Here is a 24,932-nt window from a genome sequence, read left to right on the forward strand (position 1 = left end):
AGCTCTCTTGCCCAGCTCCTGGTGTCTGGACTCTGCCCGCTATGGGCCCTGGGGGGCGGACAATAGCCACAGCGTGTGGGTCACTCTCCAGGGGCCATTTCCACCTCTTGATGTTACCAGTGTGGCCTGAGCATGACTGGGAATCAGGCCCTATTTTATTTTATTTTATTTTATTGTTTTAATTAAAAATCTGTTCTCTCCCCCTCCGATAAAGGCGATAAATCAAAGGAGCTGCTTAAGTTTTAAATTGTAACCCTGGCTTCAATAGCCCCCAGTCTCGAAAACTAATTAAGGACAAATCAGGAACAGAGAAAAGATGATGAGGTTGGTTCTCTCCCCCCTGCTTCTTTGGTAGTGAAAACCTCCATCCTCAAAGCCTTGGGAGGCACCTGATATGAGCCCCCGACCTCTGCAGATCGTCCTGGCGAGGGAGCCTTCGCGGGTCCCTGTGATGCTCCTGCTAGGGCTGGTGTCCAATTAAAAGAGTGTTAAGAGCCCCTCGTGCTTAACTGGTCGGGAAAAGCTGCTGCAGGAAGGCGGGGGGAGGCCCTTGTGCGAAGTTAGCACAATGGGCCTCTGAACATGAGTCTACTTAATGCTTTGGTACTAAGGGGAATACGATTTGAAATGAAAATGATCCCCCCTTGTCTCCTCCGCCTTGCCCCACCGATCGGGGAGCTGCGTCCGCGGGAGACAAGTGCCGGTTAATTAACGCAGTGAAAGTCTCTTGCATAAACGTCCCAAAGACGAGTGGCCGCGAGAACAGTCTGTCCAGTGCCGACTGGGCTAGCGAAGGGAGAAAGGGACTTCCTCTTTCCGTGTCGCCCAGCGCGCGGCCGAGGGACCGGGCAGGGAAAGGGGGTATGTTCCCATTGGATACGTTGCGTAATTGGACGGTGGAACTGCCCGTCACATGAAATTGTTGAGGCCGAGAACTTGGCAAGATTCAAACCATGCTGGGACATTTCTATGGCTCCCAAGAATCTCTGCGTTATCATCGTATTGCGAGCAAAACATTCTGGACGGGACGTTAGACAGCCCTGCTTAGGGGTTTAACCAGGGTGAGGTCTAGTGAGTGGGCCTGAGTCTCCCCACACACTGACATGCACACACAGACCCTCATAGACCCACACACGCACACACAGACCCACACATGCACACGCTGAGGAACATGCATGCACACACGCTGAGGAACATGCGTGCACACACACGGACACAGCCACACACACGTCTACCCTGACACACCCAAGCACACACATGCCGGCAGACACCACCAGCCACAGCAGCACGGACACTCCCGCGAGCCCACGTCGGCTGCAGCCGCTCTCTGTCACTCGCTCACGCAGGGGGAGCATTGGTGGCGCTGAGCTGGCCGGGAAGGCCCCCGAAGTGAAGCGTGAGGCAGACGCACTCACAGAGACAGGACGTTTGCCCCCATCTCACCTTGCTCCAGCCAGAACTGTCACACGGCTCCTCGGGGCCCAGCCTGGCCGCGGGCTGGGGGCGTTGGGGGCCTGCTCGTCGCCTGCAGCAGGACAGGCCATGAACAGCCAGCTGGGCTGGCAAACCTTCCCAAGGGGCAACGGTGCTATCTGAGCCCGTCTCCAGCGCAGCACCCTTCCCTGGGACTGTTATTTGTATGAGGGCCCAACGAATCGGGGGCCCCCCTATGCCGGGCGCTGCCCAGACCCCGACCAGGATCAGGGCCCCGTCGCGCCGGGCGCTGCCCAGACCCCGGCCGAGATCAGGGCCCCGTCGCCCCGGGCGCTGCCCAGACACAGAGTTCCAAAGAGCTTACGGTCTAAAGAGAGCAAGGGGAAACTGAGGCAAGCCTGACTTTTGCCCCCACAGTCCCCCAGCAGAACAGGGAAGGAGTATTAGCTCCATTCTGCAGCTGGGGATCTGAGGCCCAGAGAGTCGGTAACAAAGCCAGGAGCAGAGCCCAGGGCTCCTGATTCCCAGCCCAGTGCTTTAACCCTTAGGCAATACTGCTGCTGGTGGCCAGCCAGTGTTCAGGATTCTGGGCATGAGTTCATCACCAGCTGGCAGGGCCCTGGCGGAGGGGCCAGAGGCGTTGGTGGCTTCGTGTGTTGGATTGTCTCCGAAATCTGCTCCAGGCTGCTCCTGGGTCTGCAGACTGGGCTGGATGGGCCGGGCTCTGGGCCAGTGTCGCGATTCCTCCTATGGTCAGGAGTCTGGCGGGGGGTCGACGTCCTGGGGGCAGGTCACAGGGATCTCTCCCTCTGTGTCCCCTCCTCATCCATCTATCCATCCCCACCCCCACCCCCCATCTATCTATCTATCCCCACACCCCCCTCTATCTATCTATCTATCTATCTATCCCCACACACCCCCTCTATCTATCTATCCCCACCCCCACCCCCCCATCTATCTATCTATCTATCCCCACACCCCCCCTCTATCTATCTATCTATCTATCTATCTATCTATCTATCTATCTATCTATCCCCACCCCATCTATCTATCTATCTATCCCCACCCCCACCCCCCATCTATCTATCTATCTATCCCCACACCCCCCCTCTATCTATCTATCTATCTATCTATCTATCTATCTATCTATCTATCTATCTATCTATCCCCACACACCCCCTCTATCTATCTATCTATCTATCCCCACCCCCACCCCCCATCTATCTATCTATCTATCTATCTATCTATCCCCACACACCCCCTCTATCTATCTATCCCCACCCCCACCCCCCCATCTATCTATCTATCTATCTATCTATCTATCTATCTATCTATCTATCTATCTATCTATCCCCACACCCCCCTCTATCTATCTATCTATCTATCTATCTATCTATCTATCTATCTATCTATCTATCCCCACACACCCCCTCTATCTATCTATCCCCACCCCATCTATCTATCTATCTATCCCCACCCCCACCCCCCATCTATCTATCTATCTATCCCCACACCCCCCCTCTATCTATCTATCTATCTATCTATCTATCTATCTATCTATCTATCTATCCCCACACACCCCCTCTATCTATCTATCTATCTATCCCCACCCCCACCCCCCATCTATCTATCTATCTATCTATCTATCTATCCCCACACACCCCCTCTATCTATCTATCCCCACCCCCACCCCCCCATCTATCTATCTATCTATCTATCTATCTATCTATCTATCTATCCCCACACCCCCCTCTATCTATCTATCTATCTATCTATCTATCTATCTATCTATCTATCTATCTATCTATCCCCACACACCCCCTCTATCTATCTATCCCCACCCCATCTATCTATCTATCTATCCCCACCCCCACCCCCCCATCTATCTATCTATCTATCTATCGATCTATCTCTCCCGCACTCACCCATCTCTCTCTGTCTCTGTCTCTGTGTCTAGTTCTCTCGCCCCCACCCCCCTGGCATCCAAGGCTGCGTAAGGCCCATGCAGCAGGGGGCTCTGTCCCGTCCCGGCTCTGAGAGCAGGACGGTGCCTGGGCACAGGGGGGCTGTGGCACCGGTTCAGACAGATCTGGCTGCTCCGCAGCCGGGGGCAGAGCAGCAGGAGCTTGTGGGAAAGGGACCCAGCGCCCAGGGTTGGGCTGGGGGCACATCGAGGGCCCCGATGGGCTAGAGCAGGTGCCCAGCCTGAGCCTGAGAAGGAGCCCGAATTTCCCAATGGACATTGCCAAAGAGCCGCGGTAACACGTCCGCAGCCCCGTCCGCAGCCTCCCGTCCGCAGCCTCCCGTCCGCAGCCCCCGTGCGCAGCCCCCGTCCGCAGCCCCCGTGCGCAGCCCCCGTCCGCAGCCCCCGTCCGCAGCCCCCGTGCGCAGCCCCCGTCCACAGCCCCCGTGCGCAGCCCCCCGTCCGCAGCCCCCATCCGCAGCCCCCATCCGCAGCCGCCGTCCGCAGCCCCCCGTCCGCAGCCCCCGTCCGCAGCCCCGTCCGCAGCCCCCCGTCCGCAGCCCCCATCCGCACCCCCGTCCGCAGCCCCCCCTCCGCAGCCCCCGCCCGCACCCCCGTCCGCACCCCCGTCCGCAGCCCCCCGTCCGCAGCCCCCGTGCGCACCCCCATCCGCAGCCCCCGTCCGCAGCCCCCCGTCCGCACCCCCGTCCGCACCCCCGTCCGCAGCCCCCCGTCCGCACCCCCGTCCGCACCCCCGTCCGCAGCCCCCGTCCGCAGCCCCGTCCGCCGCCCCCGTGCGCAGCCCCCGGCCGCAGCCCCCCCTCCGCAGCCCCCGTCCGCAGCCGCCGTCCGCAGCCCCCATCCGCAGCCCCCCGTCCGCAGCCCCCGTCCGCACCCCCGTCCGCAGCCCCCCCTCCGCAGCCGCCGTCCGCAGCCCCCGTCCGCAGCCCAGTGACACAGACAGTGACAGAGCTGGGAGCAGAACCCAGGAGTCCGGACTTCTCCCCCGTACCTGAATAATGAGACACCCCCCGTCCTTTCCAGCATGGAGAAGAGAACCCAAGGGTTCCATCCCCCGTTCCATGCTATAATCTAGACCCCACTCCCCTCCCTGGGCTGGGGATAGAACCCAGGAGTCCTGGCTCCCAGCCCCCCTGCTCTAACCACTAGACACCACTCCCCTCCCAAAGCCAAGTACAGAACCCAGGAGTCCTGGCAACCATTCTCCCTAATCTTACCCACTAGCTGTGTTTTTTTCTCCTTAGCAAGGCAGAGACATGGTGCTAGACTAGTGTATGGAAACAAACAGGCCTGTGGTTGTCACAGAGCCCCATGTGCCAGACATGTCACCCCCTTGAATATAACTCCCTGCCGTAGCTGCCAGCTCCCGGCAGAATGTGCGTCCTGCAATTTCCAGTCCCTGTGACAAAGAGCAGCCGTTACTTAGCAACGCAGGACCCCTTCCGCCCCATGGGGCCGGTATGTCAAAGGCCCCACGGCTGCCACGGCTCGGTCTCTGTCTAGCCGTGCCGGAGGAGCGTGGCGTGGAATCAGAGCGATGGCTTTCCTTGATTGCCTACTCTCATGGCGGGGTTAGTCAGCCCAGATCTTCACCCAGCAGGGAAGCCCTGAGCGTCACTTGAGGGTCTCCGCCGGTAAAAGTCACCCTTGGCAGTAGCGGATCTAGTGGGATTTGGGTTTCTGCTTTCACCACCATGGAGAGCGACGGCTGCGTATTCCCAGGGCGGCTGGGAAATGGGAATTTCCATCCCGCGGGGAATCTCAGCTCTGCCGATCTTGGCTCAAATTGGAAAGTCGAAAGAGCCGGGAATTTTTGCAGCACGGGGCTGCGCCGAGAGAAAACCGATTCGACGCTCCCCACAGGAAATCAGAAATATTGGCCGAGCAGGGAGAACGCCGCCTGGGTTTTTTTTGTGAGGAAACCGTGGTTTGTGTCGGGAAGAAGCCTCGTTCCGTGGGAAAATCCTGAGTGGCTCTGTTGGTTACGGGGCGTCATGTGGGGATGTCCTGAGCCGACAGGCCAGGGGCGCTTGGGGGGTGTGAAACGCTCACCCGTGCGGCTACAGGGGGGCATTGGTAGAAGGAAGGAAGGTGCCGTGGTGGGGGCTGGGATTTTGGAAATCTGGATTCAAGTCCTGCTTTGCCTCAGCCTCCTTGTGCAAGTCACCTGGTCCCTCTGTAACTCAGTGTCCCCACGGGGCTCATGATCTCTCAGCCCCTCCGATTTCTGGTCAATAGCTCATCCCAAAATATTTTGATTTGAAAGTAGACGTTGTAGTTCGGGTGCCTCGTATGCCCAGTCTCCTCTGTAGGTCAAGACTACATCTCCTATGATGCTTCATTCCCTGGATTATGAGAGGAGGCAGCAGCATCATGGGAGACGTAGTCCAGCTGGGGGGGGCAGCCCATAGAGGGGAATGGGGACATGAGGCACCTGAACTACAACTCCCATGAGGCACCATGATGTTCAAATCAAACTCTTTCCGATGGGCAACTGAGTCACAGAGAGGAAAAATGATGTGCCCCACACAGCGGGGAGGATTTGAACTCTTGCTTCCCAAGTTCCAACTTAGCACCCAACCTATAGGACTATTCTGTTGTTAACTCCTGGACATCCAGAGGGAATTGAATACCTAATTCATTTCCTATACATCCACCCTCCCACCCCCACACGCACACACACACATATGCCCATCCTAATGATGTTTCCAGCAACATCTGCATTTCACTCATCTTGGATCTTGTTCAACGGTAGAGCAAATAACTTGGCGATAACTTTTTGCCCGGGCTCGCCCGCTTGCAAATTGAAATTAATGGCTGCCTGGCAGAAAAATTGCAATCCAACGCTAGTTATTAAAGCTGACAAGCTTAGAGAACTTCAGGTATTAGGAGGAGAGAGAGAGATTAGCTACATGCAGAAGGCACCAGCTAGTACGCCCCCTGCAAAATGTGTTTTTATCTTCGGAAAATTATCCAGGGAAGAGCAGGGAATGCACCTGTTTGGGAGGCTTGTCAGTTTGTCAATTCCAATGTATAAACTGCTGAGGGTGGGTTGATTTCCTCCCCCCTTCATTGTAGAACCAAAGAGCGAAAATCGAAACAGAGCTGTCATCAGGGTTTTGCGTCGTTAACGCTTCTCCAGTTGGTACTGCGGAAAGGGATCTGGGAGTCACAGTGGATCACAAGCTACGGTGTAACACTGGTGCAAAAAGAGCGAACATGGTTCTGGGACGTATTAGCAGGAGTGTTGTAAGCAAGACGAGAAGTGATTCTTCGGCTCTACTCCACGCTGATAAGGCCTCAACTGGAGTATTGTGTCCAGTTCTGGGCCCCACGTTGCAGGAAAGATGTGGAGAAATTGGAGAGAGTCCAGAGAAAAACAAGAAAAATGATGAAAGGTCTAGAAAACGTGACTTAGGAGGGAAGATTGAAAAAGTTGGGTTTGTTTGGTCTGGCTGAGAAGACTGAGAGGGGCCATGAGGACAGTTTTCAAGTACATCAAGGTTGTTACAAGAGGAGGGAGAAACATTGTTCTCAGTAACCTCTGAGACTAGGACAAGAAGCAATGGGCTTAAATTGCAGCAAGGGGGTTGGACATTAGGAAAAACTTCTCACTGTCAGGGTGGTTAAGCACTGGAATAAACTGCCCAGGGAGGCTGTGGAATCTGCATTGCTGGAGATTTTTAAGAGCAGGTTAGACAAACACCTGTCAGGGATGGTCCCGCCATGAGATGACCTCTCCAGGTCCCTTCCGGTCCTACGATTCTATGATTCGATAGTTAGTTAGTTTGCAGCCTTTTGTGGGACTGGAGCTCAGGAGAGGTGAGACGTGGAAGAGCTACGTCCGTCTCACCCAGCCGAAGCCGGGGCCAGGCTTCCAATGGGTTTTATGCCACCGTCGACAGAGCCTGGAAAACCATCGTCCTTCTCGGCCGGGAAATGAATCGCGCTGTGCAGGTGGGGACGGGAGAGAGGCAGAGTGTTATTAGCAATTCCCCTGGGTGATTGTTCACATCAGTTCAAAGAGTCTGCGAATGCAGCTGGGTCGCTGGACAGCTCGCGGTGAACAGGCCCAAAGAGTCCAGAAATGAGCATTACAAAGTGATGAGAAATGCGAGTGCCTGTAATTTCTCCGCTCAGTGTCGGTGACTCTGCTCCTTGCTAGCCCTAATGGTTATGCCCAGGCCACTCCTCCCCATCACACCCCTCGCTCCTCCACAGGCAGGCTACCCCGAGACACAACACGCGCACAATGCAGCCCGACACCAGGACGCTACTCCCCACAACTCACCCGCTGCCCCCGACAGGAGCAGAGAATACAGCGCAGCACTTGGCCATATCCCCCATCCACTTTGTATACCCCAGATCCACACGGGCCGGAGGGGACCCCCCTGCGCTGGGGGGGTGTGGGGAGATTCACGGCGGGGCCTGAGCAGGACAGAGAATCTAGCCTGGGCTAGTCGCGGTTCTGCAGGACGGCCGGCACTGCTCCCCGGCATTGCCATGAGTTGACTATCACCACGCCGGGAAGCCGGACTGACCCCGTCCCTCATGGGCCCTGGTTGGTGCAGGACCTCGAGGTGCCCTGCCGGCCGGAGTGATGGGCCGGTCTCTCGGCTTGCTCTGGGATGCCCGGATTCCAGCCCTGACCTGCGGTGTTGTTCCTGGCCTTTGACTGCCAGTGCTCTGACCACTAAGCATGACTGCCCTTGCCCCAGTCATAACGGGGGGGGGGGAGATCTCGGTCGGGGTCTGGGCAGCGCCCGGCACGATGGTGCCCTGATCTCGGCCGGGGTCTGGGCAGCACCGGGGCGATGGGGGCCCTGATCTTGGTCTGGGTCTGGGCAGCGTCTGGGACAGAACCCAGAAGTCCTGACCCCCCAGGTCCCTCCAACCCCTGCACTCCCCTCCCAGAGCTGGGAACAGACCCCACCTTTGGCACCAGCCCAGATCCCACGCGCTTCGCAGAGCCCAGGACAGAACCCAAGATTCCTGACTCTCGGGGGGGGGGGGGCCTTGCTCTACCCACTAGGCTGCGCTGCCACCTCCATAACACTTGGCTCCATAGCAGGGGAGCACTTTATCACCAGGCTGAAATGGCTGGGGAGGGGGGAGGTTTATCCCCCTGCTTGCTGTACACGTATGGAGCCCGTTGGTCGGGAGCCGAGGGCGGCTCTTATCAGGCGCCGCCTTGGCTCGGCAGGCGTGAGGCTGTTTCTGGGGAGCACCGATACGTGCCTCTCCCTGCGCTGTGTGTGTGTGTGTGTGTGTGTGTGTGTGTGTGTGTGTGTGTGTGTGTGTGTGTGTGTGTGTGTGTGTGTGAAAACGACAAATCTCAGCACACCACACAGCCCTTGAATAATGGAATAATCGGTGGCATGCGCCCACGTCCCCACTGTGTCTGTCGCGGGCTCTCACGCCCGCTGCAGGAGTCCGGGGCCGGGGGGAGGAGCCGGTGCCTTGGGAAAGGTTTAAGAAAACCCCCCACAGGTGACAGCAGATGTGAATAATCACAAGATATTTAAAGCAACAGGACACAAATCGCCACCGGTGGGGATGAGAGACGGCTTAGCAGCGGCTGGCTGCGTCTCTAGTCCAGCTGGCCGCTGGCTTCCTTCGTAGGAGGCAGTGCGGCCTAGTGGATAAAGTAACAGAGTCGGGAGTCCTAGGCCTGGGTCGGTCACTGGCTCTCTGGGTGACCTTGGGCAAGTCGCTTCCCGGCTCCTTGCCTCAGTTTGCCCATATGTACAGTGGGGATAATGATCCCGATCCCTTTGGTGAAGTGCTTTGAGATCCATGGCTCTCTAGGAGCTCGGGATTATGATGTGTCATGGGAGTCTGGGGACCTGGATTGAATATCCACCTCTGGCACAGATGACTCCGTGTCTCCGTGTCTGTACGACCTTTGCCTACACACAACGATCATACTGCTGTAAATATGCTGCTCTATCATCTCCCTAGGCTGGACACAGTTATAACAGTACAAATGTGCCACTAATAATCATCCCCAGCTCTTCCCATCAGCAGATCTCAAAGCGCTTTGCAAAGGAGGTTGGTATTGTTAAACCCATTGTATAGATGGGGAAACTGAGGCACGGACGGTATGTCTACACTGCCTTGTAGACCCAGGTCTGTGGCACCCAGGCGTGTGGACTCGGTGTTTCCAAGCCTGCGCTTGAGCATCCGCACTGTGTTGTAAACCTGGGTCTCGCTGTCGTGCTGACACGTCCATACTGCGCCACCCAGACCTTCTGCCTCCGGTCTGTGGCTTGAGCCGCGTCCACACTGCAGAATGGCCCCGGCTTGGACCCAGGTCACAGCAGGGCTCAGGCTCTGACCCAGCGCACTAGCAGGACCCAGGTTCTGACAGCTGGCTGACCCGAGTCAGACTGATGTGTGTGTGGACAGAAGCGGGGCTTGGGCTCCAACCTGACTCAGAGCCCAGGCCGTGGAGACACCCCCTGTCACAGAGTGTGGGGGAGTCAGGGCCCTGCCCCCCCGGCTTCCCGCGACTCACCCGACTCTCAGCCAGCCAGTAAAGCAGTAAAGACGCCGGGAACACACAGCCCCACCTTTAAGGGGGGGGGAGCCACAGCCCCCAGTGGCGTAGCTAGGAGTGACTTTCGGGGGGAGGGGCGGTGACCGACTGTGCTGTGCAGCCTGGCCAGGGTGGGGGGCGCTGATCCCCTGGGCTGCACCCTGACTGCAGCGGGGGAGACAGGGAGCTGTTGCCTCGTTGCGGGGTCGGGGCGGCCGCCCTTCAGCGGGAGGCCTGCGTCCCCTGCGAGCCGGGCGGCCCCTGGGCGGGTCGGCTCTGGCTGCGCCGCGGGGGGCACCGACAGGGCCTTCCTGGGCGCGCAGCTTGGCCCGGGCTCTGCACCGAGACGCCCAGCTCAGTGCATCCTCTCCTGGGAGCGCTGCAGAGAGACCGGCCTCCGCCCGGGCAGGGGCTGAGCCGTGCGCAGCGCGCCGCTGGCCAGCGGGCAGCGCCCGAGCACCTGCCAGCTCAGCGTCTGCCCCGACGCCCTCTCCCAAGCCCCGGGCACAAGGCTTCACCTCCCAAGCCTGGGCACACGCATGGGCAGCCCGGGGTGTCGCTTTCTGCAGGGCGGGCGCAGAGCTCCGGCCTGGCAGCACGACACACCCCTGCTCCGATCTGGACGGGCCCGGGATGCTCAGAGCCCACCCAGGCCCCCCTGTGGCTGGGCCCCTGACAGGCCCCGCTGTATTACAGCCCCTTGGGTGCAATGATCCCGCTGCCCGGCGAGGGGCGTAGGAGCGGTGCTGGCTTCTGCTGGACGCTCTAGCCGGCCCGGCCGCAAAGCCGCGAGGGGCAGCACGCCGAGGGCAGGGGATTCGGAAGAAGAGTGTGTGTGGGGGGGTGCAGACCGCCAGCACCTCCTTCCCCCACACCTAGCCTCAGGGACGGGGGTCAGACAGATGAATCATTCACCCGCGGCCCATCTGCCTGTCTGTCTCCCCCACCCCTTCAGATTTCAGCTCCAGCGGCCCCCCTCCCCCTGGCACGCTCCTCTCCCCTCCCCCCACAGCCTCGATTGCTGGCCCCCCCATCCCGCTCCCCTGACCAGCCTCAGTCATTGATTCCTCTGTGCTTAATGTCAACGAGGAGGGAGGCGGGTTGCCATGGTGATCCTTCCCTGCTGATGGGGAAAGACTTCAGTTTAAAGGCACCTGGCATCTCAGGGTCTCTTGATTCCCTTTACGTGACTGTCTGGGGCAGGTAGGATAAAAAACAGGTTCAAGTTCCCTCAGTCGGAGCAGAGCTGGGCGGCTCCTGCGTCAGAGAGGCAAAATCCGTACGGGACGGGGGAATGCACAGGCAGTGACTGAGGCATCCAGGGGGTGACAAAGCCCAGTGGAACTTCAGAGCAGCATCACAACTTAGATCCACCTGCTCCAAGAGCCCCCAGCTCCTCAAGCGCAAGGAGAATCCCCCGTGAGCAGTATAGGGCTTATGACACACAGTATAGCAATTCTGATTCAATCCTGTAGAGGGCAGGGGTACAGCTCACTCAAACACACATGCCCAGCTCATGGAGATGCTTGGCACCGTGCGGGATCAGGCCTGCGTGTGCTCTGGGGTAGGTGGACAGTGGGGTCTATTCAAGAGATCTGGGTCCTTTTCCTGGCTCCGACTTCCTGGGTGACCTTGGTTAAGTCACGTCTCCTCTGTTTCGCTGCCTGCCTTTTGTCTGCCTTGTCTATTTACTCTGTGAGCTCTTCACAGCAGGGACTGTCCCTCAGTCGGGGTCTGGGCAGCGCCTGGCACGACGGGGCCCTGATCTCGCTCACAATGGGGCCACTAGACAGAGCGATAATACACCTAATAATAATAATAATGGGGTTGGAATGGATGAACTGGGGAGAGCGGGAGGAAGAGGAGAAGCAAAAGAAAAGACATTTCTGAGCAGCCCGTGTGCAGGGAGAGGCAGAGGAGGATGGGTTGGGAAGCATCAGGGGCTAGACAGACCGGGAAGGGGGCCGGGCACATCTCTGGAGAGCGGGAGCTGGGAGCAATCCATCCCCCCTCTAAGAACCAAGCGGGAGCAGCGTTAGCATCAGACGAAGGGTCTGACGGGCCTGGCGAGAGGTGTGAGCGCGCCAGCCCCCGAGCACCTGCCGGGAAAGCGTCCGGAAGACTGAGCGGCGCCGGACAGATTGGGGTGAAGCAGGACGTCAGCTGGAGACCAGAGACCAGCGAGCTCGGAGGGGTAAATCCTGAGCTGAACAGCTCCTCGGGGCGAGAAAGCTGCTGGGAATCGGCGCAGCTCCACTGGTGTCAACGGGGGCCAGATCTCCAGCCGGTGCCAATCGGTGTCGCTCCCTTAGAGTCGAAGGGGTGACACCAATTGACAGCCGGGGAGGGTCTGTCTCAGCATCTGTGGTGTCTCGTCGGTGGCCAGCCCCCTAATCCCTGCCGCGCCCTCAGGGTAGAGGCGGGCATGGAGTCTGGAGCCAGCCGCAGCGATCCTTCTTCCAAAGCCCAGGCCCAGAGCATGGTGCTTACAGCACTGGACAGGGGATCTGCATTCAATTCTTGCTCTGCCACTGATACAAGCAGAATACTGCCTCTCTCCCGGCCTCAGTTTCCCCATCTGTGCAATGGGGTATAGTCCTTGCTCTGCCGGCCTTCTCTTCGGGCCGGGGACTGTCTCTCACTGTGTATACGCAGCACCTGGCACAACAGGGCCCCGATCCTCTGTTTGGTGCTCAGCACTGCTGTAATACACCTCACAGATGCCAAACTCCTCAGAGGCTGGACCCATCTCCAGACAGACCCGACGAGTGTTCTGTCGGATTCCAATGGCCTAACGAACGGGCGGGAGCCAGAGGGGAGGAAATGAGATAATTAAGTGAGATGTAAAGTCAGGGGTGGGGCAGCAGCCAGCATACAAGCTGGCCCCTGGCCAAAGGGAGGTAATTTACAAGCTCATGAGCTGCCTTAGCATTTGGGGTCACGGCATCGTGCAAAAATCATGAGACTGGCCCCCGAAATCGTGAGACTGGCTTAAAAATCCCGAGATTGTTTTTTAAAAGAAGAATCCACCCAGGGTTCTTTCTTGGCTTTCTAGTTTCTGACTCTGCTGGGCTGATATTTTTCCAGCTTTTCCCCACAACCCAGAGGGCTGGAAACGGACCCCTTACAAAAATTAAAGCTGAGATCCTTGTGGAAACCCAGGACTCCAGACACCAACTGCTACAAGACTCGCAATGAAATCCCATGAACTGGCAACACTGGCCGGTTGCCGCTAAGGATTTGAAAAGAGCCAGGATGATCCGGTGGTTAAGCCTAGACCTGCCACTGAAATGCAGCTGCGTCTGGAGTGGGGCATGACAGCTGCTTGCACAGCTGCACACCTGCTTTCCATCATGGGCTGGGAGCCAGGTTTCAGCCTCTGACCTCTAGTACAGACAGCGACCCCCGTGAGCCAAAGGAGCGACTTCATTAACCACCAGCGGTAGTAGGCTGTTCTCTAGGTGGACCAGCCACTAGAAGGGGACGTGATAACTTTGCACCTGGGCAGGAGGTGAAGGAGACTCTTGGCGGTTGAGTTTGTAGTAATGGGGCTGCTGCTTCGCCGGGGCTGCCTGCTTTTGAAAGAAGGTGAATCTAAAGCTTCGGCAGATGCTTATTCACACGAGCTTTCCGCTGCGCGAGAGGCTTTCGCGCTCCGAAATGGCGCCGGCCTTGGCTAACACAAAGGCTGAACAGGAGCGAGGGAGTTGTTCCAGGGCTTTTCAGACGTGAGCTGCACGGTAGGAACCGTATTTCAACTGGCTGGGAGCTCTCCAGGGGCGCTCCCCGTGCTCTGGCTTGTAGACGCTGCCATGGCAGCCGGGTGCGTGTGGCTGGGCCTGGCACCTGTGTGGGCATTGGGAACCCAGCAGTGTCCCCCGGGCGCCCGTCACGAGACCCAACCCAAACATGCCGGTTCCTTTGCTGGAGAAGCCTGGGGCGGAGTCGCTGCTGGGCGGCTGCAGCCTGAGCGTCGCAGGGAGGCCAAGACCCAGTGGCAAATCGGGACCTGCGGCGGGGAACCCTCTGCTCTCAAAGCCCCACCCTGAGCCCGGCAATCAGTCACGCCCCATAGCGAAACGGGGCCTTGAGGCGGATGGAAACGGACCCCGAGATTCCTGCCTCCCCGTGCAGGGAGCCTCCGAGGCCAGTGTGGAGCTGCTGCCAGTCCCTGGCGTAGAGGGTGCCTCGGGGGTGTGGCTGTTCTCTGCCCCCCAGCGGGGAGCTGGAGTGAACCGCGGGGTCTGTTCAGCATCCAGCTGGCTCAGTAGAGAATCCCCGTGAAGTCCCCCCCAGCCCGGGCCCAGCTCTTTCCTCCAGCGCCCCCCGATCGCTTCCTCTGGCGCCTCTTTAAATGTCACGTGTGGGAAACTGGCTGATGTTTGCCTCCCCGCTGGAGCTGATGATGCCTGGGCGGCGAAGGCTGCAGCAGCAGCGTGGGTGTGCAGCCAGAGAAAAATATCGGCGCTCTCCTTCTCAAGTGGCTTCGTGGATCCGCCTCCAAACACACAATGGCCTCACGAGGCGAAGGAGTGGGAAGGGGCTCTCGCTGCCGAAGGGATGCAGCGGGAGTGCTGCGATCCGGCCCGCCGGAGCTGCAAGCTTCTGCCACTGGTGGAATGAGTTGGAGCGTTCTCAGGTGCGAAATTGGCACATGGGCGTTCCTTCCGCTCCATGTTTTATGGTCCCCAAATCTCATGCTTCAGGGCTGCAGCTGGTCTCCGGTGGGGGTCAGGAAGGAAAGAAACCGTCTCCAGTGTATTCTGTTTTATTTTTAACCCTTTCCGGGAAGGCTGGAGATGGGACACTGGCCAAGGGTGGATTGGTGCTCTGAGCTCACGGTCTAACTAGTCCAAAGCTGGGGAAACTGAGGCACAGAGTGGGGAAAATCACGGATTAGGGCTCAAACCCAGGCGTCCTGACCCCCGAGCCCATTGGCCTTCCTACTAGACCACACAGCCTCTAATCCTTGGCGATTTGCTCCTTGGATGCCAGGCACTTGGGAGAAGAGGCAGTTTCTCATGACTCAGGAATATGAAGATGTTTCAGATTTTTTTTTTAATAACAAACAGTGGGCGGAAGGCAATGAATAATTACCGCGAAAAGCAGCTACTCTGTCGAGCCGCAGAGAGAACATAGACATGAAAATGAGTCAGAGGGGTGGGGGGGGGATATAGGATGGGGGAGGGATCTGGGGGAAATGGATGGGCTGTGAGAGAGGCTGGGATGAACGGAGAGTGGATGCAGGAGGAGAGGGGAGGAAAGGAATGTTCTCCTGTTTGCTGCCCTAGCTAGATCCAGTCACTAGAGGCTAGACGGACCCGGGGAAAGGACCAGTATGGCTATTCCAGGATCATTTACCTATTCTGGAATAACCCCCCCACGTGGACATTCTCTGCCGGAATAAAAGCGATTTTGTTCCAGATTAATTACTCTGTTTTGTGTCTGAATAGAGAGTCTGAATGGGGAGATATTGCAAAATAGCCATTCTGGTCAATTTGCCCATGTAGACAAACCCAACTGAGATCAGGGCCCCGTCAGGCCAGGAGCTGCCCAGACCGACCGAGATCAGGGCCCCGTCGCACCGGGCGCTGCCCAGACCCCGACTGAGATCAGGGCCCCGTCACGCCAGGTGCTGCACAGACAGACTGAGAAACAGTCCCTGCCCTGCAGAGTTTCCACTCTAAATAGGAAGGATCATTCTTCCCATTTTACAGATGGGGAAACCGAGGCACGAAGCATCTTGTGCAAGATCGCACAGGTGAGAACTGAACCTAGATCTCCTGAGTCCATGCCCAGTGGTGTCACAACGAGGCTGTCATGGCTCCTGAATCAGGAAGGAAAGCCCCAGAGTTGTCCTTCTGTTCTGGGGCACAACTCTCATTGCTATTGGTTCTAGGGGCGCTGGGCTGCAGGGGGTGGGGGCTCAGCAGGGGGTGCTCTCCCCTCGCAACCAGTGTTGGCCCCAATGTGGTGCCAGGGATAGGTGCTTCCGGGAGCCCAGAGGCTGGTTCAACAGGGATACATGTGTGGAGGGGGAGCTGCAAGGGGCTTTGCTTTCAAGAATGGACGACAGAGTCAATATAGCAATAGAGGACCTGATTCTCTGTTCCTGTGCTTGGGGCAGAGACAGGGTGGGTGGGAGCTTAACGCTCCATTGCTCTGACAGCATTATGTGGTAGTGCAGCACCCTGCCTCTCCCCTCCCCCGCAGTGTAAATTAGAGCAGCCCCAAGGCTGCTCTAGCTCATGCTCCATTCCCCCATATGGGCCCTGAGGGGCAGAGAATAGCCACAGTGCAGTGTGCTCTGGCCATGCTCACAATCTGCCCCCTACGCCGGGAGCAGAGCCCTCACACCAGAGCCCTCTGCATAGGTGGGGGGAGATTGTCAGGGGCTCCTTCCCCTGCAGAGTTGCATGGAGGGGGCTGAATGTGATGGAGAGCCAGTTGCAGAGGCTTGGGGGCTGGGGATCAGAATCCGCTACCGTGGAGGAACCCAGAGGGTTGAAAGGACTTTTTTCTTCTCTCCTTTATTTATTGTCTTTCTCCTTCCCTCTCTCCCGGAAAGAACACCCCCCGCCCCGCCCCCCCCCGCTTAGCACCGATCCCCGCGGCTGATTTCCCCCCGGGTTGCCTCGCTGTGCTTCTGAAAAGGCCAAGAAAGAGGTTTGCAAAGGGAGATTCTCCCCCACCAACTTTGGCTTCTGGGGAGGAAAAAACATAAACCGAAAACTCTCATCTCAGAGCCGCAGATTAAATTATTCATCGGCAAATTATCTCCCTCCTCCGGTTTGCCTGGACTGGAGATTGTTCTGCCTGCAGATGAGCCTTCCCTTAATCAAATTGGCTTCCCGGGCGAGTGACACCAGAGGAGGCCATTGGCAGTTCTCACACTGGGAATCCCCCAAGATCAGGGGCTGATTCATTGCAAGCCCCCCTGCTGTGTAGCTCAGGAGCACAAGAGAGGGGAGCGTGTGGGGGGAAGGCGTGGCCAGAGCCCCAGCCTCAGACCCATAGCCGCTAAGGTACCCGCTTTGCACCAGACGGGGGGGGGGGGGGGGAGATGCGAGCCGTTTCCATGGCCACTCCTGCTCCCGGTTGCTAGGGAACCATACTGGGGAAGCGATGTTCAATGCTTGGGAGCCTGGTGCCACCCCAGCCCCAATGTGCCCTGGGGGATCCCTCGGCCGAGCTCGCTCGTGTGGCTTTCGGGGGGGGAGAATCGCCCTGGGCGGGCGGTGCAGGGGCCTGGCACGCGGCTGAGAAGTTCTGATTCCACGCAGTAGGTGGCAGTGGTGCACACCTGCCCCCTTCCCCAGCACCAGAAGCATGGTCCTGGACTCCCCACGCGGGGCGGGGCGGGGCGTGGGACGAACCTCTCCCTTCGGCATCTGCTATTGGCTGGCTCCGGCAGCGCCCCGCCAAGCGGGCCGGCGTTTCCCAGGCTCCCGGGGGTCTGTCTCCCGCCCCCGGCCCATTCGAGGTCGGGAGATCCCGCGCGCCCAGCGCTGGCTTTGTGGGTTCCACGGGGGGGCTCGGCCATTGCAACGTTCAGCTTCGCAGGGTCCCAGCCCCCTTGTGGGTCTGTGCCGTGCAGAGCTGGGCGCGCTGAACGGGGGGGAGACGGGCTGGGGATCCCCGCTCCTCCCCGTGCATCAGCCCACACGCCGCGCAAACTTCCCCTCGCTGGCCAGGCTCCAAACCCTCCGAAGTGGAATCCCACCCTCCGCCCCAGCCAGGCATGGGCCTGGGGATCGCAGAGCCCGTCGGCCAGGCTTGGTGCACACGTCGTGCTAGCTGGGAGGTTGGTTTGCCTCCCGCAGTGAGACGCTGCCCTAAGCGCTCCGGCAAAGCGTTCACAGGCTCCCCCAGGAACAAAGGGAGGGGGCCCCGGGAACAAAGGGAGGGGGGCCCTGGGAACAAAGGGAGGGGAGCGCCCCGGGAACAAAGGGAGGGGGGCCCCGGGAACAAAGGGAGGGGGGTGCCCCGGGAACAAAGGGAGGGGGGCCCCGGGAACAAAGGGAGGGGGGCCCCGGGAACAAAGGGAGGGGAGCGCCCCGGGAACAAAGGGAGGGGGGCGCTGGGAAGGAGGGAAGAGACAGCAGATATCTCAAGAAAGATCACAAGCGCCAGGCACAGCAGGACCCTGATCTGAGCCGGGGTCTGGGCAGCGCCCGGCGCGACGGGGCCCTGATCTCGCCCGGGGTCTGGGCAGCACCCGGTGCGACGGGGCCCTGATCTCGGTTGGGGTCTGGGCAGTGCCCGGCGCGACGGGGCCCTGATCTGAGCCGGGTGTCTGTGCAGCACCTGGCATGACGGGGCCCTGATCTCAGCTGGGGTCTGGGCGGCGCCCGGCGCGACGGGGCCCTGATCTTGGTTGGGGTCTGGGCGGCGCCCGGCGCGACAGGGCCCTGATCTTGGTTGGGGTCTGGGCGGCGCCCGGCCCAACAGGGCCCTGATCTCAGCCAGGGTCTCTGTGGCAGTTCCTCGGGCGTCGCCTTCAGCCCCGGGTGGTGGGGCTCAGGCACTGGCTTCAGCCCCGGGCCCCAGGAACTCTAACGCCAGCCCTGGCGACCCATTACAGTGGGGTCATGACCCACAGTTTGAGAACCGCTGATTAAATAACAATCCCCATCGTGCTCCCTGGGCCCGTCCTGAGCAGTGCTGAGGAAAGCCCAGGGCCAGTAGCAACCAAGACGGCGTCACCTGATCTTCGATTCTGTATTAATTATATTGATTAGTTCAGAATCCCCAGGTATCAGTTTGAGGGTTGGCAGGTTCGTGCCCCGAGATCAGGCCTGGTGTTATTTCAATTATTGTATAGATGGAAACCCCGACGCGCACATAGGACCTCTTGTCTAGTTACAGGTAAGGTTTATTAATACAATTAGCCCAGTCTCAAAGACCCATCACCTCCCTCCTCATCACCTGGCACCTGCCAGGGCCTCAGCGCCCTCTCCTGCCGCCCCTCGGCTGCGCTGCCACTCTTGTACTCAGTTACGCTGGCACCGTTGTGTTCAATGCACATTGGGTGGGGGGTTTTCCCTTCTCCTATTTGTATTTCCTCACGTCGCTAACGTTGGGGTGTCTTTTCCCTAGAGGTTGCTCTAGCGATGATCTCAGCTCGTTCTATACGTCCAGTCATTACCATGGCCCTTTTGTGGCTGGGTTATTTCGCACTGGTTCTTTCGGTCCTAACTGCTTCTTTCGCTTCTTTCCAAGTTCCAAGTTGTGGGGCACCGGGTCTGAACTTAGGAAAGCCCCTGCGCCAACCTGCTTTAACGCATCCTCTGTGTTACAGGTCTCAGTCCCACATGGACCTTATGCTTTAGCTCCGTCTATCGAGGTGAAAGGTCCCAGACATCTGTCTGCTCCCTGTTCACCATACAGAATGTGGCCTGCAGGTCCCTTGTGTTACAGCCGAAATCCACCCTAATAGCAACCTGTTATAATCAAACGTCTAACAAAATAAGAAAGGCCATATAGGCCGGCAAGCAGGCCAGCCTTAAATGGATCTCCCGGACCTGTTCCGTACGTCAGTTCGTTGCCAGGACCCTTCTGTGGTTGAATTATTTACCTGTGATCAGAACGTCCCCTTACACTCTATTTTCAGCTCCCCGAATACTTGGGGTTTTTCTGTTGGGCCGTTTATCAGTGCGGAGTTCATAGGTCTTAACCCTTCTGCTAACTTGTGGAAGCGAATGTCTTACAAGACACAGGCCTGTAGGTTTCTTGCATTGCTGCTGAATAGAAGGCAAAGCAGTGACTAGAATAAAGCAGACGAGCCCTCTGGGCGGCAGTGGCCCCAGAGAGGTGGTGTTCCCCCCGCCGCCCCCCGCCTGTCTCTCCCCTGCCTGCAGCCCAGGAGGCCAGTTCTGCTGACACCGCGCTCTCGTTCTCTCTGTCTCGGCAGGAAAAGCCTGCAGGTGAAGATTGTGGACGATGAAGAGTATGAGAAGAAGGACAACTTCTTCATCGAGCTGGGGCAGCCGCGCTGGCTGAAACGGGGCATCTCGGGTAAGGGGGGCACCTCCTTCCATCGCCAGGCTGCAGTCGGGGATCCCCGCTTCTCCGCTCACCTGGGCTAAGCGCGGGTGGGACAGTTTGCCACCGGCTCCCTGTCCCTCTGTGAGGCGAGGCAGCATGTCCCATCGCGAGGGCAATCGCAGTCAGGACTCCTGGGTTCCCGTTTTGGTGTAGGGAGGGGAGTGGGGTCTATTGGTTAGAATGCAGGTCTGGGAGCAGGACTCCTGGGTTCTATCTAAAGCTCTGGGGGGGGGAGTGGTGTTAAGTGGTTAGAGCAGGGGCTGGGAGCCAGGACACCTGGGTTATATCCCTGGCTCTGGGAGGGCAGTGAGGTCTCATGGTAAGAGCATGGGAGGGAGCCAGGACTCCTGGCTTTGAGAGGGGAGTGGGGTTTAGTGGTTAGAGCAGGATGGGGGGCGGGGCCGGGAGTCGGGAATCCTGGGTCCTGCTGCCGGTTGTGGGTGGCGGTGGTGGTTTCAGGACATCATGCAGGGCAGGTGGAGCCAGGGAGCAGGGAGCAGCAGGAGACTCAAACACGGCAGATTTCTTGAAGGGCAGCGTGAGAAATTCTGCTTGGAGAACAATTCTTGCTTCCATCCTGCCTGGCCGGAGGCTTTGCCCAGGGATTTTGATGCATGTGCATTATGAATCCAGTTGATCAGAGCCAGCTTCTCCGGCCCCAGCACGGGAGAGAGGCAGGGCTAGAGAAACTGGCCTGGAGCGATCAGAGGGTGGGGATGCATCTCGGGTCACTGTGCCAGTTGTGACTAACTCGTATTACAACCTGCTGCCCGTTCAGCGGAACGAGTTTGCCAGGTCTCAGCCCGGTTCCTTGCGGGCAGGAGCCCAGCTGGGAAAAGCCCCACTCACCCCACTTCTGAGCCAAGCCTCCTGCCTTCAGCCGGGATCTTTCCTCTGGTTCCCCTCTGCGCGGCGCTGATCCGCTGGTCGGGCTCATCACATGTTCTTTCTCCCTCTCTCTCTGCAGCTCTCTTGCTAACTCAAGGTAAGACCCTTTCTCCTCACCTCGTCCTTTCCTTCATTCTGCCCTCCCCCACCCATCTATCCCCAGCCTCCCCACCGCAGGTGTCTCCAGGGGCCGGGCGCGTGGGGACTCCCAAGCCGGGTCGGCCGCCCATCGGAAGAGCAGAACTCACGCCGCTTCCCAGGGAGTGGGACGTGCCGGAGAGGCCTGGGGTCCGTGCTCCCGCACGCACAGCAGCTCAGGGAGGGTAAATACGTAGCGAAGAGATGGGTAGCGCCATAGACTCCAAGGCCAGACGGGATCATTTCTCACCATAGACTCACAGAGATGTCGGGTGGGAAGGGACCTTGATTGGTCATTAAATCCAGCCTGCTGCACTGAGACAGGACCAAGCCAACCTCGACCGTCCCTGACGGCTCTGTCAAACCTCCTGTGACTGGGATGCCAAAGCCTCCCTTGGACTCCTGTCCCAGAGCTTAACCGGCCTGAGAGACTTTCCTAATAGCTCCCCTACATCTCCCTTGCTGCGGTTCGCGCCCGTCACTTCCTGTCTTACCTGTGAGAGCAGCTGATCACTGGCCTCTTTGAAACCTGTGAAGACTGTCGTGTCTCCCCCGGCCCCTCCAGTCTGTTCTCCAGACGGACGTGCCCAGCTGTTTTAACCTCCCCTCCTAGCTCAGGCTTTCTAGAGCTTTCCTCAGTTTCGTTCCTCTCCTCTGGACTCTCTCCAATTCCCCCCTCCCATCTTTCCTAAATCACAGTCTCCAGAATGGCACCCAGCATCCACAAGGGCGACCAGACGTCCCGTTTTGGCCAAGCCAGCCCCCTTTTTTAAGCCCTGTCCTGGCCACCCTGACTTTTTTTTTTGTTTTGGCAAAAGTGGCCATGCAGGAGCCAACGGGACAGACACCCTGTCACGGGGTCCCCGGGCGATGCTCTGAACTGCTCCCCACAAGCCAGGCAGGACTCTGGGGAGCCTCCTCTCCCTCGGAGCAGCCTGTCTGCAGGGCAGGAAGCTCCCACGGCTTCACCTCCTGGGTCTCTCCTGGGAGCATTCAGCCTCCCCTGCCCCTCCGTGCGCTTCCCCCAGCGAGTCTGCCCAGGCGGGGTCCTGGGGGGGCCACAGGGTCCTGCCCCCCCACTGCGCAGTCAGACGTGACTCTCAGCCAGCCGGGGACACAGAGGTTTAGCTAGATGACAGGAACGGGGTCTAACACAGGTCTTGCCGGCACAGACAACAGGACCCTCTTTAGTTAGGTCCATCTGGGGCCCCAGGGAAGCCCAAGCCCCGTCGGGGCCTCTCTCTATTTCCCAGCCAGCTTCAAACTGAAAACTCCCCCCAGCCTCTCACTCAGCCTCCCCCCCGGCTCCTCCCCCAGCCTTTGTGTCCTTTGTCCAGTGCCCCGGGCAGAGGTGTCCCCTGGCCTCCAACCCCCCTCCTGGGGTCTCAGGTGACAGGCTCAGGTACCTCCCTTCCCCAAGGCCGCCCCAGCACAGCTCCCCTGCCACCTTCCCAGGCCAACACTCCCCACTCAGCATTCACAGAACAGCCCAAACGTTCCCACTTCCTCACACACCCACTTGTGCAAAAAGGGGGGCGGGCCCCCCTAGCGGGCGCGGAGGGGTGAGCAACGCCAGCCCCACGGAGGGAGCTGGCCGGGCGTGGACGAGAGCCCTGAACCTGGGGGGTGCAGGGCTCTGGCCGGTGACTCGGGTCAGCCTCATGCCCGGAGGGGAGGTGGGGTAGGGTACGGGCCAGCCCCATGCACGGGGCGGGGGGCAGGGCTCATCTGAGGCCTCCCCAGCGCCGAGCAGAGAGGGACGGTTACCTCCCGTGTCTGACATCCAACACTCCTGTTCACACACACGCCTTTTTCACAACTGCATCGCACTGTTGACTTGTATTCAATTTGTGATCCACTCTGCCCCCCCCGTCTCCTGTTCACTCATACGACCCCCCAGACAATCCTGCCCCATTTTGTGGTTCTGCGTTTGATTTTTCCCCCCTAAGTGAAGGATTTTGCACTTGTCCTTATTGAATTTCCTCTTGTTGATCTCTGACCAATTCTCTAATTTGTGACGGGCGTTTTGACTTCAAGTCCGATCTCCTCCGTAAGGCCGGCCCGAGACCTCCCCCGAATTAGTTGCTGTTTGGACTAGAGCAGAAACGTTTTAGAAACCATCCAATCTTGATTTCACACTGGCCAGTGATGGAGAATCCACCACACCCACTGGTTAATTACCCTCATTGTTAAAAATTTGCACCTTAATTCCAGTCGGAAATGTTTCCAGCTTCAACCTCCAGCCAGTGGCAAGTGACACTTTAATAAACAGCAGCACAACAAATTGCCGGTAATAATTTATGACACCTTCTTCCGACGTGCTGCCTGTAACCTGCACGGCTCACGGCTGGGCCGTTCTGGTGACAGCTGTTGATCGGTCGTTAACCCTTTGTGAGCCATTGTTGAATGGAACCGTAACACAAAGCACGACCCCTGTCACTCCGAGGCCATGATCTGACCCGTTCATTATTATGAAAAATGGATTGGCGGGATGAGGCATCTTAACGAGGTTTAATTGTCTCTGTATATTCAGGCCTTGTAGAAACAAGATGGGGATGACTCAGGGGGTGGGGGTGGCAATGTCTATAAGGCAGGTTTCATATGTGTCCTCCATGGCTTAACGTGTGTGCTCCACGGCTTACCATGTGTTCTCCACGGCTTAACGTGTGTCCTCCATGGCTTATCACCTGTTCTCCACGGCTTCTCACCTGTTCTCCACGGCTTACCATGTGTTCTCCATGGCTTACCATGTGTTCTGAGGCTTACCGCACCTTCTCCACGGCTTGGCGCCTGCGGGCACAGACCGAAGTGAGACCTGTGCACAGCCAGCTACGGCTACGTGTAGGGCGGGCCCCGAACACTTCAGGACAGGGGCCTGCGGAGGACAGATACACCGCAAAGCAATTCCAGGCCCTCAGAACCCCGGGATACGCCCCTGGCCCCAAACCCAGCTAATGGCGGCGCCAGTGCGGCCGTGGCTACCCCGGTGCGGGCGTGTGCGGTGGTGGATCCTTGCAGGTGGGCGTGGTAAGCGTGAGTCGGCTAAGCCCTGGCTAGGCTCACTCTGCCGTGCAGAGGTAGGTCCCGCCCCATCCAGCCTTGTAGACCATGGGAGTCCCCCCGCGGGGTAGCTCACCTCGGACAGCCGTCGGGGACCATTTTCAGCAGAAAACGTTGATTGAGCGTCAGAACCCCCCGCCCCCATCCCGTCCAGCCCCCAAACTGCCGAATGTCCTGCCCAGAAGCCTGCCAACCCCCACAAACCTCTTCAGCCCCAAACGGCAAACGTTTTGACCAAAAGTGGCCCAAATTCCCCGCCCCCCACAAAGTGGGCCCCAAACTGAAAATGTTCCATGTTAAAGCATTTGATTTGCTGATGGAAAAAACAGGCGATTTCTTGGCCTTTCCTTCGGACAATTTGCTTTGTCGAAAAGCCAGTTTTCCGTCAGGGAAGAAAGTTCAGATGGACAATTCCCTACCCACCCTCAAAATGTACCAGCCCTGCTCTGGCCTCGTCCCGCAGTTGCCAACAGGGGTTGCCCCCGGGCTGTGTGTTCGGCTGGCCGCCTGCAGGTGCCTCCATGCAGAGAAAATGCTCCGTCCCGCGGGGATCGGCTGGTGGATGTCGGTGTGGCTGGGCTGGGCTGGGGCGAGGGACCGTGGGTCTCTGCAGTACTGCACCCTGGTGTGGACGGGTGCCGGGCTGGGAGAGGGCTGCCCAGGAGAGCTCGAATAGAGCAGGAAACCAGGGCTGGGGATGGCGACCAGCTGGGAGTGAGAGCAATGGAGGGGGCGTGTGGGAGGGAGCGTGGGAGTGTGAGGATTGCGGTGATGTGTGTGTGTGTTGTGGGGCTGGCTGTGTGCATTGCGGGGCTGAGTGTGTGTGTGTCTGTGGTGGAGACG

At 58.7% G+C, this 24,932-nt stretch overlaps 1 protein-coding gene across 4 annotated transcripts in view; it reads left to right on the forward strand.

Annotated features, from left to right (window-relative positions):
- SLC8A2 (solute carrier family 8 member A2) overlaps positions 1–24,932 on the forward strand; it is an 83,679-nt gene that overhangs the window by 50,681 nt on the left and 8,066 nt on the right. For 3 of the 4 annotated variants that reach the window (XM_044989037.1, XM_044989034.1, XM_044989035.1), the window contains exons 3-4: positions 19,870–19,973; positions 20,971–20,988. In XM_044989037.1, coding sequence (XP_044844972.1) covers positions 19,870–19,973; positions 20,971–20,988 — 122 coding nt within the window. Of the gene's footprint in view, positions 1–14,482; positions 14,596–19,869; positions 19,974–20,970; positions 20,989–24,932 lie in introns of those variants that run through there. The other variant, XM_044989038.1, reaches the window with a different exon arrangement.

Source organism: Mauremys mutica, chromosome 15 (genome assembly GCF_020497125.1).
Source record: "Mauremys mutica isolate MM-2020 ecotype Southern chromosome 15, ASM2049712v1, whole genome shotgun sequence".
In the NCBI taxonomy this organism is placed as follows: Eukaryota; Metazoa; Chordata; order Testudines; family Geoemydidae; genus Mauremys; species Mauremys mutica.